The following is a 22,081-nucleotide window of genomic DNA, read 5'->3' on the forward strand; positions in this document are numbered from 1 at the left end:
TCAAAGAAATTTCTCATTTGTGGCTGGCTACATGGGCTTCTCCAGCTCCTGGGGGCTGTGTGGGGAATGAGTTCATTCTGTTCAACCATTTGGGGGTACTTTGGTGTAAAAGTTTGAGAACAACACACTGAAATGGTAGACTGTGAGGGTAGAAAGTTTGTCTCATTCCTCTCTGTATCCTCATGCCTAAGACAGAGCCAACCACAGAGAGAGTGCTCAAGAACTATTTGCTCCATCCTTCTACCCTCCCATCCACCCACGAATCCTTGCCAAGAAACAAGCAAAAAAGGTAGCTTTAAGCTAGTGGAAAGAGCTCAGTTTCTGGAGAATTCAGATAGCTCTGGGTCTGAATTCTGACTCTCTCACTTATTAGCTATGTGCCCACCTCTCTGAGCCTCAGTTTTCTCAGTTTTAAAATGAGGATGCAAATACCCAACTCCTGGGTTGTAGTGAGAATTAAGCATGGTGGTGAGAGTGAGAGTGAGAGTGCGAGTGCTCTCTAATCTCCCAGGCGATACACAAATTATAGTTATTAAGTGATTATAAAATGACCATCATGACTATCCCAAGCAGGAGGGTGAGAGAAGGGAGAGATGTTTTCTCCAGTCCAAAAGTCTAACTTGAGATGAAGAAGGCAGAAGCTGAGGCCTCAGGAATGAGCCCCTGGACCTCTGGGATGGGGAGGGCCTATGTGAATTGTGGCTCCAGAGCCCTAGCCCGACTCCAGGGAGACAGTGTGCAGGCCAGAGGGCAACTTCGGGTAGAGCGATGGAAGGATCAGATGCACCTCATACACCTAAGGTCTCCCAAGACCAGGTGTGCTTACCTTCTCATGTTTGCCAATGAGCCCCTTTGAAGCCCGGCTCACAGAAATGGTCATTCATCAGCAGGGGCTAAATTTAGTACAACTAGGTGTGATGACTTGGCTGCTAACAAACTTTATGACCTTGGGCAAGTGCCTTCTCCTCCTGGGCCCTGACTTCCCCATCATTAAAAGGGGGGGCTTGGATAATATGGTCTCTAAGGCCCTTCAAGCAATTATACACTATGGTTATGTGACCCTTTATTGGAAAGGGGTTTGAGCTTGATTTTCCAAAAATGTGGTTTTCCAAAAATGTGATCAAACTGATCATCTGATCGTTTGATACTGAATCTTGGGCTTTAGTGAAAAAGAGTGAAAAGTAGTGTAGGGAGCCCTGGCTGGGCCCCCCTTCTGTTTGTAAAGTCTCTTGGTCCCTATGGCTCCTTCCGCCTGTGTCTAGCTGGACTGGCCCAGCTGGACACTTCCAGAGAAATCCATGACCACAGTCCAGGTGAGGGGCGGGTGAATGAAGCAGGTGTTTCCCAAGTCCTGGGCTCTGGCCCAGGTTCCTCACAGTATAAAATGAGGAAAGGAAAGAAAACAGGAAATTATGCCCACTATATGTACCTAATTGTTCAGGAAGAAATCTTTCTAGGAAGGCCTTTGTCTCAGAAGTCAGCAGTAGCTGCTGAGTTGGAAAGCTGACTGCTGCAGCCTCTGGGATTCTGGGACTCCTGCCTCCCCATCTCAGTCTTTGCCATCTCAGATCTTGGCCATTCTTCGAAGCTCAGTTCAAATACCGTCCTTTCTCCCCTTCAAATCCCCAGCATATTATGTACCTATCTTACAGCACGGACCATGTTCTGCCTTGTGTTGCAGCTATTTCCTTTCAGATATGGATTAGAAATAGAATACATTCTTCAGGGAAAAATTTCGACCTTTACATCTGGATATAAAATGGAGAGCCAAAATCCCAAAACCCTTCACTTCCGCTTTCCAGAATTAGCCACTGTTAGGAGGGCATTTTGTAGCTTCCCATAAAACTTGTATTGTCAAACCTATAGAAAATGCAAGAGTATGATGCTTTGGACAGAATACTAGCTATGAAGACTAAACACTTGGGTTTGTAGCTCAGTTCTCCACTTGGCTAGTCAGATCAGCTTGGGTGAATTCTGTCTCTTCACTGACCCTCAGTCCTATGCTCTGTAAAAGGGGATGCCAGTTCCTTTCCTGCTATCTAACAAGGTTGTTGTAAGGACCAAAAAGACGAAATAAATGAAAGCACTTTGGAAACTGTAAGAGATGCTGTATTTATCTCCATGTTTTTCCCTGTGACTTGACGGTAAGCACCTTGAGAACAACATCTTAGTCCATCTGGGCCTGGGTCCCCATTGCCCCTAGTTCCGATGACCTGTCCAGAACAGGCAGGTGGTAAATGCTGGAGGATATGGAACTGAATCCCAGGGGGTGTGCTGCCCCTAGATGGGTTGATGCTTTGCTTCTGCCCTGGTTCTGGGCACACAGTTCCTTGACCTTTCTTTGGAGCCAAACCCAACTGAGAGGACCATTTTTCTAAAGTTACTTGACTTTCAAAATGCTTCTCCACTTTGAAAATTCTGCAACTCCTGTTTCCACCCTCTACCTTCCTCAGCTCCCAGTTCCTTAGATTCTGGCCCCAACTAATGCTGTCAGAGGTCTACACACACACACACACACACACGTGTGTGGATATGTGTGTGTGTGGATATGTGTGTGTGTATATATACATATGTATACGTATATATATACACACACACAGAGAAAGAGAGAGAAGTGGCCAGGAATATCCAATTTTCTAAATGGGCCAGATACAAAATGGTTGAAAATTAGAGCTGGAAAGCTCCTCGGATATCATTTAGTCCAATCACTCCCCTGAAACCTGTAACAGATGGAGAAACTGAGACCCAGAAAAGGGAAGGGCCTTGCCAAGGGAGTTAGAGGCTTTGACAGCCAAGTAAAAAGGAGAAGAGGCAAGTCCTCCGCGCTGAGGGGGTTCAAGTTAAGAGAACTAGCCTGGGTGGGGCCTGAGAAGAGATGAATGTGGTCAGAGAGGGAGGATCAATCAGAAGAAGGAGTTGGGACCAGCTGCAAAATTCCCCTGGAAAGTGGAAATAAAAGAAATATGAGGGTTGTGGTTTAGCAAGTTATTATGAGTCTTGCTGAGCAAGGAGAGGAGGAGAGAGGAAGAGAAAAATAGAAGGGGCCAGAAAAGGAGAAAAAAGGGAAGAAGGAAAGCTAAACCAGGCTAATGGAGGACATTTAGAGTGATAGGGTCAGTAAGGGCTGAACATAGCAAGTCAGTAGTCTTGTTGCATGCGGGACAGCCACCTTATAAGTTCCCATTGGGTCTGCTGCCTAGTTTCTTCCAGGCTCTGAGCATGCAAGCCAGAGCTTATTTTCTCATCAAACTCAGCATTTGTCCACTGCCCACTGTTTGGAGAAGTGGCTCCAGACTGTAGGCTTTACCTCAGTAGATCTGGCACACATGGGCACAATGCAGCCTGGTCTGGTAGCCAGAGCAGGAATGCACCCACTCTGCAGCCACAGTCTGATTTTAGGCACACAGTCACAGTGCAAGGTGAACTCAGCCCACTTTACAGATGAGGGCTAACATAATTTGCCAATGAAAATAACAACAATTACAAAAATAATAAAAAATAACTAAATATATATTGAGAACCAACAGTTGTACTGATGAAGAATGAGGGCCCTAGAGCCAAACTGCCTGTACTCAAATCCAAGTTGCATCCTGCATTAGCTGTGTGACAAGTTGCTTAACTTCTCTGTGCCTCAGTGTCCTTGTCTGTAAAATGAGGATTATAGTAATACCTTCTTGAGAAGATTTAGATGGATCAAATGAGTTGACCCAGGTAAAGCCTTTGAATATTGCCTGGCACATAGTTAGTACTCAATAAATGGTAGCTGTTATTGTCATCATCATTATGTGCTGGGCACTGTTAGAGATATTTTATTTTGTATTATGACATGTAGTGATCACTCTGAAGGTAACTGAGGCTCAGGTGCAAGAAGGAGATATCTAGTCCATTGACCTTTAAAGTTTTCTTAGATGCAGTCTCTTTTATTTCTAAAACTGAATCCTATGTGGAACCCTAATATATCAAACAGATAAAAAGCAGCATGCTCTTACCGAAGCAAGGTGGGGTAGGAGTGGAGGCCTGGAGCCTCTAGGCTCAATTTTCCCTTATTCTCCCTCCCGCAACATCCCCAAGGTAGGCCTTGAGGCTCCCCCCGGCCACTGGGAGGCACAATTCGCAAGCCTGCTGATCTAGGCCATCTAACCTTTTTATGCTCGGATGAAGATGTCATTAACCCAGAAAGAGCAATTAACATGCCCAAGGTTACACATCAAGTCAAAGGCAGAGGAGGGTACAGGTGGCACCATCAGGCATGGAGGACAATAACTTGGTGGAAGAGAGCAGCCTCCTTGGTTAAACTAGAATACAGAACATTGAGGCTTGGACAGAGAAGAGCTAGGAAAGGAGGGTGAGCAGGAGGGAAGGGGAGGCCGACCCAGAGACCCTGCCCCTGGGCACTGAGTGTGAGCTGTCCCTCTGGATCCTCATTTTCTGCTGGAGCCACCCTAGACTTCAAGACGAGGCCCTGTCCTCATGGGGTTTCTCACTGCACAGGGCTTGGGATTCTGTTTTGACAAGGGATGTAGTCCCCTGTCCCTGAGGTCTCCAGTCTGTGGGACACAGCTCACCTGGGGCTAAATTCTGCCATTCAGGCCTTCCAATTAGACTCTTGGCCCGAGCTGGGCATTTTCACAAGGATCCTTCTCCAGGGTTCCCGGAAGGCAGCCTGGCTTCCAACCTATTATTGTCTGGGAAGTACAGAGGGACGGCCTGGTGCCCCGCCCCTTTCACAGCTATGTACGTGGGTGCCCCTATCTGTTCAAGGCAAGCTGCTGTTTATTTAAGAACCTATGTGTTGCTAACTTTCGTTTCCAGACTTTGACATGGGTTACCTTAGTACACCACACAGAGAAGAAATTACAGGAGAAGATCCCCCCAGAGAACTTTGGGACTTCTCTGGAATCCCTTCTTCTGATCTGATTGCTCGAGCCACTCAGGCCACATGAGAACTCGGGAAGACTGAATCTCCAGGGCAAGACAAGGCAGAGGCAAATATTAGAGGGCAAAGCCTGGGTTCAGGGCCCTGAGTTGCTTGCCCCTCCCTGAATGGGCCTCAGGTTCTCCATCTGTGCCATGAGGGAGTGGAGCAGATGCTCTCTCAGAGCCCACCAGCTCTGGGCTGGCTTCCATGGAGGCCCTGGCCACTTGTGCACTGTCTCATGCACTGGCCTAGAATCCCAGGGGAACATGCCAAGTGATAGATGCAAACAAAACCTGCCCACCACCTTGGTCCCAGCCCTTCTGGCTAGTCACAAGAGGCTGCGGATGCAGGAGGCAAATTACTGACCCACAAGCTGCAAACTACTCCTCTGACACAATAGCAGCTTTTGTTCATGGTGAGGCCAGTTTCTCAAATGGACAGAGCCCTGGACCCCTGAGCCAGACTGCAAGGTGTGTTACTGTGTGTTGGTGCTCCATCCCGCTCAGTGACGGGAGGAGGAGAAGAGGCTTCTGCAAGTTCCAATGGGGGCTGAAAGTGCGTGTACTAAGGCCAAGAAGTGGGAGTGGGGGCAGCTGTGGGTGGGCACTGCAACTACTTCCCAGATAAAGGCAGAAAGAATTATGGACATTAGAAATGAGCAGCCTGAATGATGCAAGGACAGGAAGAAAGGAGTGAGGCAAGGTGAAGGGCCAAGGGATGAGTTTGCCACTGAGAAATGCATCTTGTGGATGCTTTCACATTTGATCCACATAATAGTTTAGGGGGGTAGGTGTTATTGTCTCCATTTAATATGTGAGGAAACTGAGGCCCAGAGAAGTGATGTGACATGTCATGTAGTAAGTGTTGAAGCTGATGTTCAAACCCAAGGCTGCTTTGAGAGTTATAGTTCTTAGGGGCCCCTTCTCTGGAGCTGATAAAATCTGTACACATATACACTGCTAATGCCCAGCCAGCAACCCTTCTAAGACTTGGCTGCAAGAGCCTAGGAATTATCCTTCCTGTTTTACTAAGGCCCAGAAAAGGCTAATGATTGGGCCATAGTCATGCCCAGCCAGCTGGAGACGGGGGAAAGGCCTTCAATTGAAAAGCTGCAGAACACCACTAGAAGTAGCACTCCCTCTGCTAGTCTCTCTGCATCTGGTCATTTCCCAATTGCAAAGTGCTCTCAGATCCATTATCTCAAAGTTTGCATGGCAGAAAAAGTTATTTTCATTTTCTAGGTGAAGAAACCGAGGTTCAGTTACTTGCCAAAGTTTACACAGCTCCTGAATAGTCGAACCAGGATTCGAGACCAGATTTGTACCCAAACTCCCCTCTACTTGTACACAAAATGCACTTGGTCAGCAAGGGAAGGGCAGAGTAAGCTCACTGAAGCATAATGTTGGAGACCAAAAGCAGCAAACCCCAACTCCCTGGGGTGACATTTCCATACGAACCTCTGAATTGCAGAGGCAGTCACGGGGCCTTTGGGGGGCAAACAGAGAAGCCAGGGAACTGAGTTCTCCAGAGAAGACCCTAAAGCTGCTGGCTTTCTGGCTTACAAGATGTCCCATCAGCCCAAATGGCTTTGTGGTCAGGGTGCCAGGTTTGGTCCAGCCACATGAATGGTAGGATGCGGTGAGGAGGCCTTCTCTCTCTTCCCCTCTTACCACCTGTGGTTGCATTTCACGCTCGGTCATTGAGTCATCTTTATGTTCCTCTACTCCACTGACACTGGGGAAAGAAAACCCCAAATCTCTCAGCCACCATTTGGTTTGATCAAGGCTGCTTCTGGGCTACTAACTCACTCACCCCTCATTCAGTCCTTTGACAAATATTCCCTAAGTGCCAACTCTGTGCCAAACTCCTTCCTGAGCAATGGATATGCCATAAATAATAAAACACAGTCCCTACCCTCAGAGAACTCAAATTCTTCTTGGGCAGGAAAACACGTAGATAATTAAACTCAATATAGAATGACTCCTGATGTAACTGAGCTGTGGGAGCGCCCAGAAAGGGAGCGGCTTATGCTATTCACAGGAAGGGCTAAGAGTGTCTATAGGACTTTGTCAGGTGCAGGAGATAGGGCAAATAAGCAAACCTCTTTATGCCTCAGTTTCCTCATCTGTAAAATGGATAATAATAGTACCTACAGGGTTTCTGTAAGGAGTCTATGAGTTAAAATGTGCAAAGAGCTTAGAATAGTGCCAGACACATTGAGAGCACCACGTAAGTATTGAAATAAGTCAAAGGAAATAAGGATGAACATTTTTGTGAAAGAGAAGAGCACATGTAACACATTTGGAGGGGAATGAAGTTAAGTTAATGAAGTTCTGGGAATGCCAGCTGATTTGGATGGGTAAGCTTGGGCAGCACTTTGAATGTCAACCTTGGAAGTATGGACTCGTCCCTGTAAATAATGGGCAGCCATTTCTGAAGCTGGATTTTTGCTATGGAAGACGGCAGAGGGCTCCTCTGTGACATGCTAGTGCTCTATCTAACAGCTCAACAGGTGCTAGGTCCAAGAAACTGCCACAAGCCAGGACACAGCCAATTGCCACACATGAATGGAGGACCAGCCCTGTGTGCAGCTCAGCCTCTGGCTTAGCATCCATCTGGGGAAGGGTGGGTTGAGGGGAGAGACACTGTGTCTCTGCCCTCAGGGAGTTGCTCATCTAATTGGAATAAGGCCCGCTTCTGTCAAGAATCAACTCAATCATCCTGGTGGGAAGTGGCGGAGACAGGTGGGTAAAAGAGGCTCTGTTGTGGCCTAAGAGGCAGTAAGTATAGTGGTTACTGGCCAAGGCTGACAGTCAGGCTCTCTGGGTTTAAAGCCCAGTGGTCACTTCCAAACTGTGGGACCATGGGCCAATCGCTCAACCTCTCTGTGCTGCAGTTTTCCCACTAAAAATGAGAGCAATGATAATAATTCGACCTCCTCATAGAGTTGTCATGATGATTAAATCACATGTGGAAAGTGCTTAGAGTGTTGGCTCACATAACAAATGCTCCATATACGTTAGCTCTTCTTAATGACTAAAGGCCTACTATGCGCCAGGTGTCTGGTACCCCTGGGGTAAAAGACAGTGACCTGGAGCATATGAACGCACAGGACCAATGTGGCCCATTTCCCAGAGTGTCAACTTTCCTCAGAGGCTTAAAGGAGAAAAACACTCATTTCTATATGAAAACAACATGCATGTATATACTGGAGTTAACCGGAAAATTCAAGTAGAAGTTTAAGATAAAAACAGTGACTTCAAAGACATTCCCTGCTTGGAGCCAAAACTTCAGGTTACATTTTCAGTCCCCCAGGGTTGCTTCACATTCTTTCCCCTCGGCCCTTAGGGGTACTTGGTTACAAAAGCTCCAGCCACACAGACACATGTGAGCTCACAGAACCTTTACGATGGATCATTCTCTGGGGTAGGGATGATCACCACCATTGTATGGGTGAAAACTGAGGTTCAGGATTCAAATTCTGCCATCGCCACTTATCAGCTGTGTGAACTTAGCAAGTTATGTTACCTTTGTTGCCCTTCAGTTTCTCCATCTGTAAAATGGGGGTGATGCTGCCGCTGATTATAATAGTACCTACCTTGGAGGGTTGTGGTAAGAACTAAATAGATTAAGACCCGAAAAGCACCTTAGAACGATGCTAGGCATATAATTAGTGCTCAATACAAGTTAACTTTTATTAAATCCATTCTCACATTTCCACCCACAACATTGTCACGTAGGTGTCACCCTGTCCATTTTATGAAGCAGGAAACTGAGGCTGTAAGAGGTTAGGTCAGATGTCCCCCTCCTCTTTACTAACAGAGGGCATTCCTGCAGTGGGGAGGAGATGGGAATAAATGACCTCTGGGGTCCTCTCCAGTTCCCAGTTTCTGTGATTCAAGTTGAACTTTGGAGCCCTTCCATATCACTGTTCTGGCTGAGGCTGAAGTAGTAGAGCTCAGGAAACAGGGGAGGGACTAGCCAGGGAGAGATGCCTTGGCGGAGGAGGAAATGGCTGCTGCCGCCCTTCCTCCTAGGCTGCTGCCGAGGGGCTGTGTCCTGCACTCCCACCCCGCCAGAGAGCAAAAGGGAAACTCCTGTGCTCGGAGGAAGCTGACTGGGGCCTCCTTTTCCTCAGAGGGGAACTTGCCCTTCTTCCAGGAGCAGTGCAGCAGCTGTTGGAAACTCAGAAGTCAAAGGCTTGGCAGCACCAAGCTGGGCACAGACAGAGGCCTCCCAATGGCTGTTTATCCTGGCTGGGCTGGTCCAGAATGGGGAGTGCTGATAGGCAAGAGGGTGATGGGAGACAGAAATGGGCTCTCTACTGATTTATGATCACATGAGGGAAAACAAGAAGAATTCCATGAAGCAGCATGGCCTACTGGAAGAAAGAACAGACAGGCGATCTATCTTGATTCTGAAATGATTTACTGTGTGACGTCGGGCAAATCCTCTTCCCCACCATATTCCCCACCATATGGTGAGGACAATATTCATTCAATAAATATTTTGTCAACACCTACTGTGTGCCAGCACTGCCTTGGGGAAAAGGGTGAATGGAGTGGAGGTCAATATGTTATCCTATCGTTCCCTTACAGCTCTGACATTGAGTCTGTGAAAAGTCGGAGCAAATCTCACGCAAATAAGCACACAGCAACACACGAACTCCTCTTCCTTTTCCTAGCCTGTCCCTCACAAACGGGGCTGCTTAACCCTAGTCTCCTGGCACAAGGTATGGAGACCATAGAGGGAGGGGCTGTGACCCCCATCTGTGTATCCCCTTATCATTATTCCTATTGTATCATGGAATTATTATCCTTATGTTACAGATGAGGAAACTGAGGTTCCGAGAGGAAAAATGGCACATGTTATGCTGCAGAGCCACTATGAGAATCTTTCCCCCCATACTGGCTACCACAAGTGGAGTAGAAATGACCAGGTTTGAGAGCTGGCAACTTTCTGCTTTCCCTCCATTGTAAACTAAGACAAATAGGACTCCCCACCATCCCGGAATCAGGCAATGCACTTTTGCTTGCTGTGGGTGGAGGTTAGGAGTAAGGAAAAGGGTTATGTAACTTAGGCTCCTGGGTCCAGGCTTTTTTTGTGGTAGATCCTCAGTGCTGATCTCTTTGAGAATTGAAGAGAATCTTTCTTTATGCAGGCTGTATTCCGTGCCAGTTACCATGCTCAGCTCCTTTAGATCCTCACAACAGTCCTGCAGCATAGAGATAATTGTCCCTGCTTAGATGACGGCCAAGCCAGCTGTATTCTTGGGCCTCAGTTTGCGTCTGTTAACATGAGGGTCTATAAAGAATGCTTCTGCTCATAAGGTCTAGGATGCTCTTGGCACTAGAAAGGTTTCAAGGTATCTTTGTTGGAACCCAGGGTCCGTTGCTCTGGTCAGACAGACAGAAAAGGGCCGTGGGGGGATAGTGAGAAGTAGTGGCGTGGAGGCTGAAGAGTCAGTCAGTCGGTCCGCCGAGATGGCGGGAGCCATTGTTTCCCACTCCATCTGGCTGTTGCACCAGGTCTTCCGCCACCTTACATGGTTAGTGAGATTTGGGGTAGACAGGAGGTGGAGGGGCTGACCTGGTGACTAAGAAGACCCTCACTATCTCACACTAGGATAGGAGAGCAGGAAGGAGCGGGATCATGGTGAGACACCTCTCAAATAGGGGCCAGGGCGGAAAAGGCCAGAGGGTGACTCCAACCCGGAGAGGAGGCCAGATGGCGACGGGGAACCAGATGGCAGAGCTAAATGACTTGAGGCCAGGGTAGGATAGAGAAGGGGGGGGCTTCTGCTCAAGATGGGGGCCTGGAACTTTCTACTCGCTACTGGGGTGTGGGGCAACCCAAGCCGTCGCTCCCTCAGCCGCTTCCCCCCCCCACCTTCTTCGGTGCTTCCCTGGCTAGCCGCTCAGTTCGGGTACCACCGCCCGAGGCGCCAGCGCTCTGGCTCGCCCGCCTGCGGGCTCCGGAGCCGCTCGCGGACACATGGCCGAGGTGCGGGGCTGGGGGCTGGCGGCTGGCCTCGCGGCTCCCAAAGCCCCGGGCGTGGACGCCGTGGGGTGTGAAAGGTACCCAGTGGGACCCGCCGCGCTGGAAACCGGGTGAACAGAGCCGGGCAGACCTGGCGGGAGGTCAGGGCTGGCTGCACTTTGCTGACACCCTGCGCGCTGCCTACCCAGCCGGGTCGGCAAAGCTCCTGCCCCCTCGCCTTGTCTTTGGTTCCAGTCCCCTTTTCATCTATTAGTCCTATGTCCGTTTGTCTAAAACGCTACTCCTGGCTGGCAGTCCCCCTTTTTCAGACCTCCCACCCCCGCACGCCTGCCGCCTTCTAATTCTTAGCCAGCTCTTGCTCTGTCCCAAGATGTCCCATCCTTTTATCTCCACTGTCCGTCCGGCTTCGTCCCTACCCACCTCTCTCCCTCTGCCTTCACCCTCCACTCAAAAAGAACATTTTTGTTATTAACACATAGCAGGTGTTTAATAAACAGTATGTCCCTTACCCCTATGCCTCCAGCACTTTCTTTGTCTCTGCCTCTGGAGTCGTACTTCCACCATCCTGTCTGTCTTCCTGTCCCACTGTATGTCTCACCTTCAGCCTGTATTTTTACCTCTTCGTTCCATTGTCTGTCTTTCTATCCCTCTTTTTGTCTCTGTATCCTGGGCTCTTACTATCTAGCTGGTAGCTCCCTACACCCCCCATCACTCCAAGGGCCCCTTACCGCCTCACCCTGTCCCCTAGTTGCATAACATAGCCCAGCCACCCTGGCAGCACTTTTCAGTCAGCTCGAATTGCCTAAAATCTCCATCCAAAGGCCTGTTTCCACTCCAACGGATCTCCCAGAATGCCTGGCACTTTGTTTTTTTTTAAGTTGAAAAAATTTATATTTCTTTGAGCACTTAAAAAATTTCCAGGCTCTGCCTGTTCTTTTTCCCCCAGTAAATTCTCTCTTGTTCCTGCCCCAAGTGGCAGGGGGGAAACAGCAAACCGGGTTGGGTTTTTCGACAAAAGATTTGTTGTGGAATGTGAACCCACTAAAGGACAGGGCCCTCAGAGATCCTCAGATCAGATCCTCTGATTGTACATATGTGAACACTGAGGCCCAGAGAGGGCAAGACTCTCAGCCAGGTCACACAGCCTCTCCGTGATAGAAGCTGGGTAGAAGCCAGAGTTGCAATGTCCTGGCTCCTGATCCAGGAACCTTGGTGGAGGTGGGGCCCGGGGAACCACTTTCCTGGTGTTTCCTGGGGGTTTGTTGATCCAGAGACATCAGATGTCTAATCTGGGAGCCTTGCTGTTCCTCTCCTCTCTCTGTCCTCTGGGACCTCACTCCACTGCCCCACCTGGTTGGGTTGGGCATTCTGCCTCTGGGGCTGCTGTTGCCTCCCCCACTGGCATGGGAGCTCCAGGAAGTCAGGGACCGGACCCTGGCTTCCCACCTGTCTGCCCTCTTCCCCACCCCAGCCCCCTGCCAGAGCCTCGGTGCCCATGTTGACTGACAGGTTGGTACATTTGTGTATGGAAGCCCTGGCCCTGACTGAGGGTCAGATCAGAACTTTTATTTAGTGAGAATGCATGCGTGCATATGTGTGTGTGTGTGTGTGTGTGTGTGTGTGTGTGTGTGTGTGTGTAGCAGTTTTGGGAGGGGGAGAGCTGTGCTTGGGGAAGGGCCCACTGAGAGGGGACAGGGATTCCAAGGCCAAGAAGAGCTCAGACTCTTTGTTGAATGGCCCTCAAACCTCACCACACATCCCATGTCCTCTCTGATGTCATCCTGGGGCCTCTGAGGGCCGTCCTTCAGGGAAAGGAGACAGAGTGGGTGGGTGGCCAGGGGACGGGCTCTGTCTGCCTGAATTGAGGTTGCCAAGCCCTAGAGACCCATAATCACAGGGTTGGACTGGGCCAGGCTCTGGGCAGGGCCAGTAAAAGCTACCCTCCCCCCTACCTCCTGCCCCAGCAGCCCTCCAACTTCCTGGGCACCAGATCTGGTTGCAGCATGAGGTCAGGCTGTGGTGGGCTGATGGTGGAGCCTATGGGTAGGAAGAAAGAGCCCCCTCTTTCCTCTGCTCTTTCTGTCCTGACCCCCAGCTATTCCCCATCCTCAGAGGACCCTCCTTCCTCCACCGCCCCCTTCCTCTGCAGAAGCCCCATGGCTGTTCAGTTTCTGGGAGCCCCACTCCCATGGAAACACACAGAAAAGCTCACGGAAGCAGAGAATGTTCTGGAAAGAAGGGACCCAAGAAACTAGGGCCCAGCCCTGTTTTTCCAGATGAGGAAACTGAGCTTAGCCAGGGAGGAGCAAGCTTGAAGGCTGAAACGGAATCAGACAGAGGGGACTGTTAGGGAGGTGGGGTAGAGGGAGGGTTCCTCTGACCTCAGCTGCTTGTAGGTGTGCATGACGAGGGCGCAGGCAAGGCAAGGGGGCTTGTGTTAGAAGTGGGCCTGCCTTTGCTCATCTCCTTTCACCATACTGTGACCTTCTCCTGAAGGACCGGAATGGGGTGGGGCGTAGAGGGGTGGGGGTGGACATCCTGCTCTTGATGTCTGTGCCAGTCACCAAGTGCTCTGCCCAGGGTGACCTCACTTATTCATTTGGGCCAAGACAGGCAGACTTCCCTGAGGGAACTGGGTGTGGGGGGTGCTCCATCTGCCTGCAGCAGAAAACCTCTGGTCCCTTTGAGACGGGCCAGTAAAGCTAGGCCAGGGGCCCATTCTGGGTGTGAAATGAGGCCCATCACACTGTCATGGCCCAGTGGGTCTGTTGTGTGGATGCTGGGAACCAGCCGTCCATCAAGCTGATCCTTTGTCTGGTGTTTGTTGTGGGGAGGGAGATAGGCTTTTGGGTGTCTGGGGAAGAGCTGGGGACAGAGACTGAGTGGGCTTGTGTTCTTCATCTCCAGCTGCCCAGTCCAAGTGTCAGAGGTGGTCATGAGTTGCCCCGATACTTTCCTGTCAATGACTCCAGGAGGCAGGTGGGAGGGGATGAGTGCCTCTGTGTCCTAGCTTAGGGAAGGGGAGCCCTGAGAGGGTAAGTGACCCCTGAAACTCCCCTGACCTATGCCTGGCTTAGCCAGTGCTCCAGCTCCCCTCACAGCCAGCCCAGGGTCCCCAGCCCAACACAGAGCTCCCTCTTCCAGGGTGCTGTGGTGTGTGTGGTGAGCTCAGCCACAGCCCTGGGCTGTGGGCTGACAGGGGGTCTTTGTGTTCCTTCCAGGACATAGCTCTCTGCCCTCCAACCCCAGTTGGCAATGCTCATGAGGTGCCTGTGTGCTCCTCACCTTTGCAAGCCCCTGCCACCGCCACATCCCCTCTCCCCACATCTGGCCCTACTCCAGCTGACCCTCTTAGTGTAACCCCCTCCCCCAACACAGCCATGGCTCCTCAGGAATTTTTTTATAAACTGCAACTATCTCACTTTGTGGGAGTCTGACCAGTAACCCCCTTTCATGAGGCTGGGTAGGGGGCCCAAACCACTGGGGAGAAGGCCTTTACGCTCCTAGGCCTGACTGGAGGGCTTTAGAGGAGATATGCAGGAATGTGTGTGCAAGTGTGAGAGCACGCGCGTGTGTGTGTGTGGGGGGGGGGGGGGCACCTGTGGTTATGTGCTGGGCAGGGCTGGTCTGAGTGTAATTCATTTTCCCCTCATAGCTTATACTCCCCTTTTTTCTTCCCAGCTGTGTTCCCTGGAATTATTTGCTGCTGCTTCTTTAGATCCATGGAAGAGTAGTGGAAACATCTGCTTGGTTCCTTCCTGACATTACCCTCACCATTCCAGGGTGGGGTTATGGGTCTGCCTACAACAGCCTGAGGAACCCCCATTCCTAGGCAGGAAAGGGTGTAAGAATTGTCCTCAGATAGGCGCTTATTGGGACCCAAGTGTCTCAGAATGAGGCTCAGGGTAATGGCATATGGAGTTTCTCTGTGCCACCACCTAGGAGAAAAGGGCTGATTGGCCCTAGAAAAAAACTTAGCTCCGCAGCACCTTGAGTGCCATCCTGCCACCTGTCACCACCCTTTACAGTACACTCTCACATCTGTTGTCTCAACTTTGCCTGCTAGGGATTGTGCTCTACCCTCATTTTACAAGTGAAGAAACTGGTGGTTGGAGTGGCACAATGACTTGCCCTGGGTGACACAGCCAGAAAGTGGTAGAATGGGGACTAGCACCCAACTCTCCTACTTCCTGATCCACGGCTCATTCCACAATTGCTTAGTGCCTGTGCTTAACCCTATCTGCCACCACATCTAACACTTAGAGCCACCATTCTAAGTGTGATGATTTAGCCCAATGGATCAGCTCAACAGCCATATAAGGTCAGGCCTGTGATTGTCATCACACTTAACAGATGAGGAAATCAAGGCACAGAAAGTTGGAAAATAATTTGCCTAAGGTCACACAGCTAGCAAGTGGCAAAGTTGGGCTTTGTACCCAGGCTATCTGGCTCCAGAATCCTTTGTACTGTCATTTGTATGACACAGCTGGGCTGTGGTAGTGGTAGAATGAGGGTGGCCTCATGCCCCAGGTGTAGAAATGCATGCACGCACGTCCGCACCCTGAGGCTTTTTCACCCGCCCTCAGTCTGCCCTCGTGCACTCTATGTTTCCCTGCCTGATGGCTGAGCTTGCATCCAGGATAGCAGTGGCAGCACTATAGGACACACAGGCAATAGTGGGGGCTCATGGACAAAGGGACACCAGGGACCTAAAGGCTCCAGTTATCTCCAGAGCCACTCAAGATGCAGCCCAGAAAGAAGTCTATGAAAAGGTACCAATTTCCCATCCGTTCCAGGCACCATTGCTGAATATGTGTTCTGTGCAAGACTCTGGCTTAGGTTGGGGGTAGTGTGCAGGGGTAGAGGGTGGGGGTGGCTCAGGGAGCAAGGGCTGGCAGTGGGATGGAAGCGGATAAGCTACTTTTGTCTTTCTGAAGAGGCTGAGCTTTTCTTGCCTTTCTGAAGCTCGTGGGATAAGAGAAGGAGATCAAAAAAGACTCAAAGAAATAGCCTAGATGTCACTTGGGCCATTTCAAAATGTTAAATGATAACATGATAAATATTAGGACCGTAGCTTTCCCTGGCTGTTGTGTTCACTCTGTCATTAAATAGATGTTTTTATTGAGTACCTACTCCATGCCAGGCACTGCGAAGTTCTTGTTCTGCTTATTTATAGCAATGTGTCTTTTTGTAGTTTTCGTTCTTTCTGTAGTTTTCCCTTTTGTAGTTTTCTTGTTTGATTGCCTTTTTTTTTTTTTTAAAGAAATGGGTGTCCCAGAACCCATCATATCTGATTCAGTTAAATGTATCTACTAAAAGGTAAGTTGGGTTTGCTCATTATTCATATGATTGTAGTTTCTTCATGGTCGTCCCTTGAATACCTTTCAACATTCATTCGCCCATTAGCAAACATTACTGAGAAACTACTGTAAGCACTGTGCTTGGTGTCATGGGGTGGATGGAATGAGCTCTGACATGGTTTCCTACTCTTAGGGAAACTATAGGATCATTGCCAGACCCACACTTCTATATCCTTCTAGCATTTTCCAGAAGCAAGATAAGTTTGGCTCCAACTCAGAGCCTTAGGGATGCTTACAAATAGAATAGCCCAGCCTCAGGAAGGAGGTCATCTCCCTACCCACCCATCATAAGGGTTCCTGAGTCTGGGTAGAATTTTGTTTTCAGGAGTGAGCTGATGTACAGGCCTCATCCACATCCAAGGGACATGGCTGATCTTGAACAAAGTGCCAGCTGCAAACTTGTCATTGAGAGGAAAGGAGGCGGTACACGCTGGAAGTAGCCTTGCCCCGTCATTTCTCCTCTGATTCTCATCAGGGCCGGCAAGGAAGGAAGGTGGGAGAATTCCAATTTGGCCTAGTAGACTGAAGGCCAGGCAGGAGGGGGGCACCTGGGGCTAGGTCTGGCTCTGCTGTTGCCTTGGGAGACCTTAAGAAAGTTGCTGTCCTAAGAAACATTAATTTTTGCTCTCATCTGCGTTGGGTACTCTAGCAAACAAGTTAGATGGATGCAGTCTCTGCTTTCTAGGAACCTCAGCTTCATTTCTCCCATCTTTTGGGTACAGAGAAAATAACCAGTGTGCAGGTATTGTCCTTGCCATGGATTTGCTAAGTTAACTTGACTGAGTTGTCTCTTCTCAGTTTCTGTATTTGCAAATGTGGAGGATGGTGGTTAGATGGCATGTGGTCTTGGGTACTCCCAGCCCTGGCTAATAGGAGTCCCCAATTCAACAATGAAATCAAGGTTGTGAACTTGTGTTGGGCCCTTGTGAGGAAAGGCAAGAGAGAAGTCAAATCTTAACATTCTGTTTCATACTGAATTTAAACGGGCTTTCTGGTGGTACTTGCTGTCACAATTCTTGGGAACCCTCTCCTGCCATGGTTAATGCAGATGCCTGCCCCGAGTTTTCCTTGCATTTCTCTGTAGAGGTAGAGTTTGAACTTGGGGCAGAGAGCTGGGCGTAGTGGGGGAGGTTGCAGATTGCTGGAGCCCGAGCAAGGTAGGAATGGCAACTTCCTGCTCAAATATCTAAGGTCCCAGTTCTCTCCTAGTTGCCCCGCTCGCCCAAAGGATCTCACCTGAGTTGTATCTTCTAAACTCCCCATAAATTATCCTCAGTAAGCCACCGAAACTTTTCTTGCACATGGCATGTGTATTTAAATTCCCCACACGGTGCCAGACACATTCAGAGCTCAGTGACTATCAGTCTGTGTGCCTGACCAACTCACTCCATCACCCTCACTCACTGGGTCTCGGCTTGCGCCTTCTCCCCCCCCGGCCCCCACCCCAAGCGGTGTGACCTGAGGAAGAGGCAGCGGCGCTCGGATTGGATGAGCTGGAAGGCAGAGCCCCGCCCACCACAATTTAGGCGACTTTCAGAGGAGTCCGGTGGGCCGGACTGTACTCTCATTGGTCGAGGGTTGTAGGTGGGCGGGGCGTCCCTACCGCCCAACTCGCCTTGACTCCCTCCCCACCTGCGACAAGAGTAGCCTCGGGTTGACAACAGCTAAGCAGCTGTGGCAGCTGCTTCTCTGGCTGGCACCGTTACCCACGCCTGACCCCGGGCTCTGCGCGTGCTCCGGACGGGGCAGCCCTGCCTTGTGCTCGCCTCCCACCCGCTGGCAGCTGTGTGTTGGGGTCTCGAACCCAAAGCGGTGGATGCGGCCTCCAGGTAGGAGTTGGGGCGACAGCGGGGGGAGATCCGGCCCGAAGGGGCCTCCTGGGCTCCCCCGCCCGCCTTGCCTCTCTGGAGCGCTCCAGCCAGGCCCCCGCTCTGAGCGGTTCGACTGGGCAGAGTACACAGGAGCAGCAGAGGAAGCGAGCAGAGGCACCTTTGCTCCTGGGATTTGGGGTCGGAGTTGCCGAAATTGTAGGAGCTCTGAGACCGCCGGCCGCGCTTCTCCCAGGGAAGCCCTGCAAGTGGGGTGATGAAAGGCGGCTGTCCGCCCGTTATCTCTGGGCCTGGCTGGAGTCTGGAGCGGTTGCTCTCGGGCTTCGGAGGAGGGCTGGAGCTGGACGTGGGTGGTGGGGTTTCAGACTCTGCACTTCTCTTACTCTCTCCTCCTCACTCTGCTTTTGAGGGCATTTCCAGGAAGCTCCTGGTCGGGCGGTATGGGCTTTCCCCTCGGTCACTGCCTTCCCTTCTGAGAAACGCCCCGGACTTTCCTGGTATTGTAGCCGCGGGCATCAAGAGAAAACCTTTGAATAAGTCGCATCTTTCAGGGCTCGGTTTCCTTATTAAGTCCAAAGTGGATTTGGAATAGAGAACCCTCTGAGGAAAGGCCTTTTAGTGGAAGTTTTCGGGATTTCCAAATTCAGCAGTCAGGGGTTCTCTGCATTTCTCTTCTCCCAGGACTCTCTAAAATCGAGCACTGAGGGGCCGGCCCCGTGGCCGAGCGGTTAAGTTCGCGCCCTCCACTTCGGCGGCCTGCCGTTTTGCCGTTTCTGATCCCAGGCGCGGACATGGCCATGCTCATCAGGCCATGCTGAGGAGGCGTCCCACGTAGCAGAGCCAGAAGGATCTACAACTAGAAGACACAGTTAGGTACAGGGGGCGGGGCGGGGGGCGGGGGGCCTCGCTTTCGGGAGAAGAAGAAGAAGAAGAAAAAAAAGGTTGGCAACATATGTTAGCTCAGGTGCCAATCTTCAAAAAAATAAACACCAGAGCATTTATAAAATACTATTAAAAAATTTTTAAGTTGAGCACTGAATTATGACTCAGGAAACCGGGGTTTAGTTACTAATTCATGTGACCTTAAGTGAGTCATACTACTTCTGTGGGCCACACTGTTTTCAACTGCGCCTCAATAGTGGGCTGGATTTCAGTAATCTAAAGGGCCACTCTCTTCTGCCCTGACATTTGATGACTTGGTGCATGGGTCCAGGCTCTTAACTGCAAGTAAAGGGTTGTCTCTGAGATGCTTGGGGCAACAGGAGCTATGCAGATAGGGAGGTTTGTGGTGATTTTGCAGCTAGGCTAGCTGGAAAACTAGTGGTGGAGAGGGTGAGCAGGACAGAAGCCAGACTGAAGGTAGAGAGGAGTGGAGCCAATGCAGAGCCAGAGGTCCCAGAGGTTTGGCACCCCAGAGGTTGGGCTGGAGGGCCCTGGCTTGTCTCCGTCCCACTCCACTTGGAGCACCCAAGTCTGCCGCCTTGGGAGGAGAGGGTGATGAATCACACCCAGGGCTATTTTCAAACCCTGACTCCTACTGTGGGACCTGTTCCCACTCCCACTCTAGGGGTTGCTGTCCCCACCCGCTGTTTGTCTGTCTTACTGCTCTCTGAATTTTCCCCTCACTTTCATCCTCCTGGAATGAAGGAGAGACACTTCTGGGGATGGGAGGTCAGGCAGCCCGAGGGCGTAGAGAAAGTGGTGGCTGCAGGTGGTTTCTGAGTGGTTGATGGAGCGGGCAGGAAGCCTGTGGTGGGAAGGATGGTGTTGGGGGTGGGAAATTCTTTACCCTAAGGCTACAGCTACCATATGGCTGGACATTCTGGGCTGGTCCTCATTTCCAGGATTTGGCCTTTGTCCACCAATGTTCTGGATTTGGGATTTGGAATTTCTGCTCCCTGAACCTCTGTAGTTAGGGCTAGAAAACACCACGTGGGCAGAGTCCGGTCTCCTCTGTTTGCTTGCCTTCTCTTCACCCCTTAAGCAACTCTTGGAGAAGTAGGCTAAACCTCTCTGTGCATCTGCAGCGTCTCTCCCTCTCCAATCTGGAGATGTGAGGCTATTGGGAGATGATACCTGGAGGTATTTAGAGCAAGAAGCGAGGCCGAAGGTGTGCAGATGGGCTGTGTACCCTGTGTGAGTGCTGGGGCAGGGGCATGAGCTGTGCAGGGAGGCTGGAAGGGCCTTCCTTGTTAAAGCACAACACCTCCTGGGTTTGAGCAGAGAGGCAAAGAAAGTGGCACAAAGAAGCCCGAACTTTGATCCTCTCCGTCTTCTTGAAGTTTTAAAATTCCATTCAGAGGCCTACATATTGGAGAGGGAGCCAGGTATGGAGATAGTAGCAGTGACACAAAAGCAAGAAAATCCCAAAGGGAGGAGAGGAGGGAGTATCTAATCGGGATGCCTGTCACAGCTGCCGGAGCTCCCTGCTCCAACCATGGAGAGTTCAGGTTCAACAGATGGTAGGCTTAACAAAGGCAGGCTGTGCTCCCACTTTCTTGAAGAAGGTGGGGCAAGGGGTCTCTGGCTGGAAGGAGTTGTCTCTGGCTTGAATAGAATAGAGAGAACTTTTTCTTGGGCTCCCTGTTTGGGTAGGATCAAGTGTCATGACCCCTGGGCCTTTGGGGAGGCTGTTATCAGATAAAATAGAGATACGGAATCTCAAAGATGCCAGGGCTCTAGGATGGGAAGTGTGAACTCCCCCACCCCACAGCCCTACGCAGAGTAGTTGAGCACAGGGCTGGGCACACAGTTGGTGTCAAGTGTTTTTATTAAGGCCTACTCATTTATGACTCGGGGTCTTGATTTGTGTGTGTGTTTGTTTTGGGGATTGGTCCTGGTAAACTTGAATCAGTGGACTGGAGGCCACAATCTGGGCCCTTGTCACAGTCTGAAGTGCTATGTTTGCGTGTTGAGTCTCCTCTTGCCCAGCCTTCCACCTTGGGAACTCGCATGTCAACAGTTGCTGTCCCTGTTTACCCCAACTGCGCGGGGACTGGAGAACTGGATGTTAGGTTCCTCAAGAGTCCAGGGTGGCGGGGAGCAGAGAACAGGGGGCTGGGAGCTGGACACGTGGAGGTTTAAATCTGGGCTCTGTTGCTCCGCTCGACCTCTCAGACTCCCGATTTCTACCTGCTTTTCCCACTGCACTGGGTTAAACGAGGGGATCCCTGGCTAAGTGCTTTGTAAACTACCAAGTGCTGTACAAATTATTAGTCCTTGAGTGCAGGCTTGTTGCCAGGTCTTGTGGAGGACCCAGAGTATAACCCCAACCTTCAGGGAATCTGCTGTCTAGTTTGGGGGTTAGTGGCATAAATAATGCATGATGCACTGAGTCTTTCCTCAGTGAAGGCTTTTAAAAAAATTATTATGAAGAATTTCAAACATACATAAAAGTAGAGATGATTAGTGTAATAAGGCCCCATGTGCTCATCACCCAGCTTCAACAGCTGTTAGCCCATGGTCAGTCCTGCCCTATGTACACCTCCGTTTACCTCACCCTCTTTCTTGTTATTTTGAAATGAATCCCAGACACCCTATTGATTTGTCTATAAATAGTTCAATATATATCTCTAAAAGATAGGGAATCATAAAAAGGGGCAATCATACCACTCTCACACCTAAAATAGTCCCTTAATGTCATCAAATATCCTGGTAGTATTTATTCCCAATTGTTAAAAAGGACATTTTGCCCTGGGAGGCCTGACCAGGGAGCGATTCCTTTTGACTGAGAGGAAGGTGACTGACAGAGGCAGTGTCATTTGGGCTGAGCCTTGGAAGAGTGGCCCAGGAAAGGTCTGAACTGGAGGGATTATGGAGCCCTGGCCCCTCCTTTTACAACATTGGTTGGCCTCGTCTCTGGGGCTCCGGCTCCTGAGGCTGACTTGTAGAGGCTTCTCGTGGAAACTCTGTGCTTTGGATCTCTAGTGATAAATGGGAGTTCTAACTCTTTCACTTGCCTCTCCAGTTCCAGG

General features: G+C 50.3%; 1 protein-coding gene across 4 annotated transcripts in view; it reads left to right on the top strand.

Annotated features, from left to right (window-relative positions):
* STARD8 (StAR related lipid transfer domain containing 8) overlaps positions 1–22,081 on the top strand; it is a 72,982-nt gene that overhangs the window by 22,351 nt on the left and 28,550 nt on the right. The window contains exon 1 of one of the 4 annotated variants that reach the window (XM_070502250.1): positions 17,903–18,107. The exons of 2 other annotated variants lie outside the window; for them this stretch is intronic. Coding sequence is in view for 1 of the 2 variants with exons in the window: in XM_070502251.1 (XP_070358352.1) it covers positions 18,095–18,107 (13 nt within the window). In the remaining variant the exon portion in view is untranslated. Of the gene's footprint in view, positions 1–17,902; positions 18,108–22,081 lie in introns of those variants that run through there. One more of the 4 variants, XM_070502251.1, reaches the window with a different exon arrangement.

This window comes from Equus asinus, chromosome X, assembly GCF_041296235.1.
Source record: "Equus asinus isolate D_3611 breed Donkey chromosome X, EquAss-T2T_v2, whole genome shotgun sequence".
Classification (NCBI taxonomy): domain Eukaryota; kingdom Metazoa; phylum Chordata; class Mammalia; order Perissodactyla; family Equidae; genus Equus; species Equus asinus.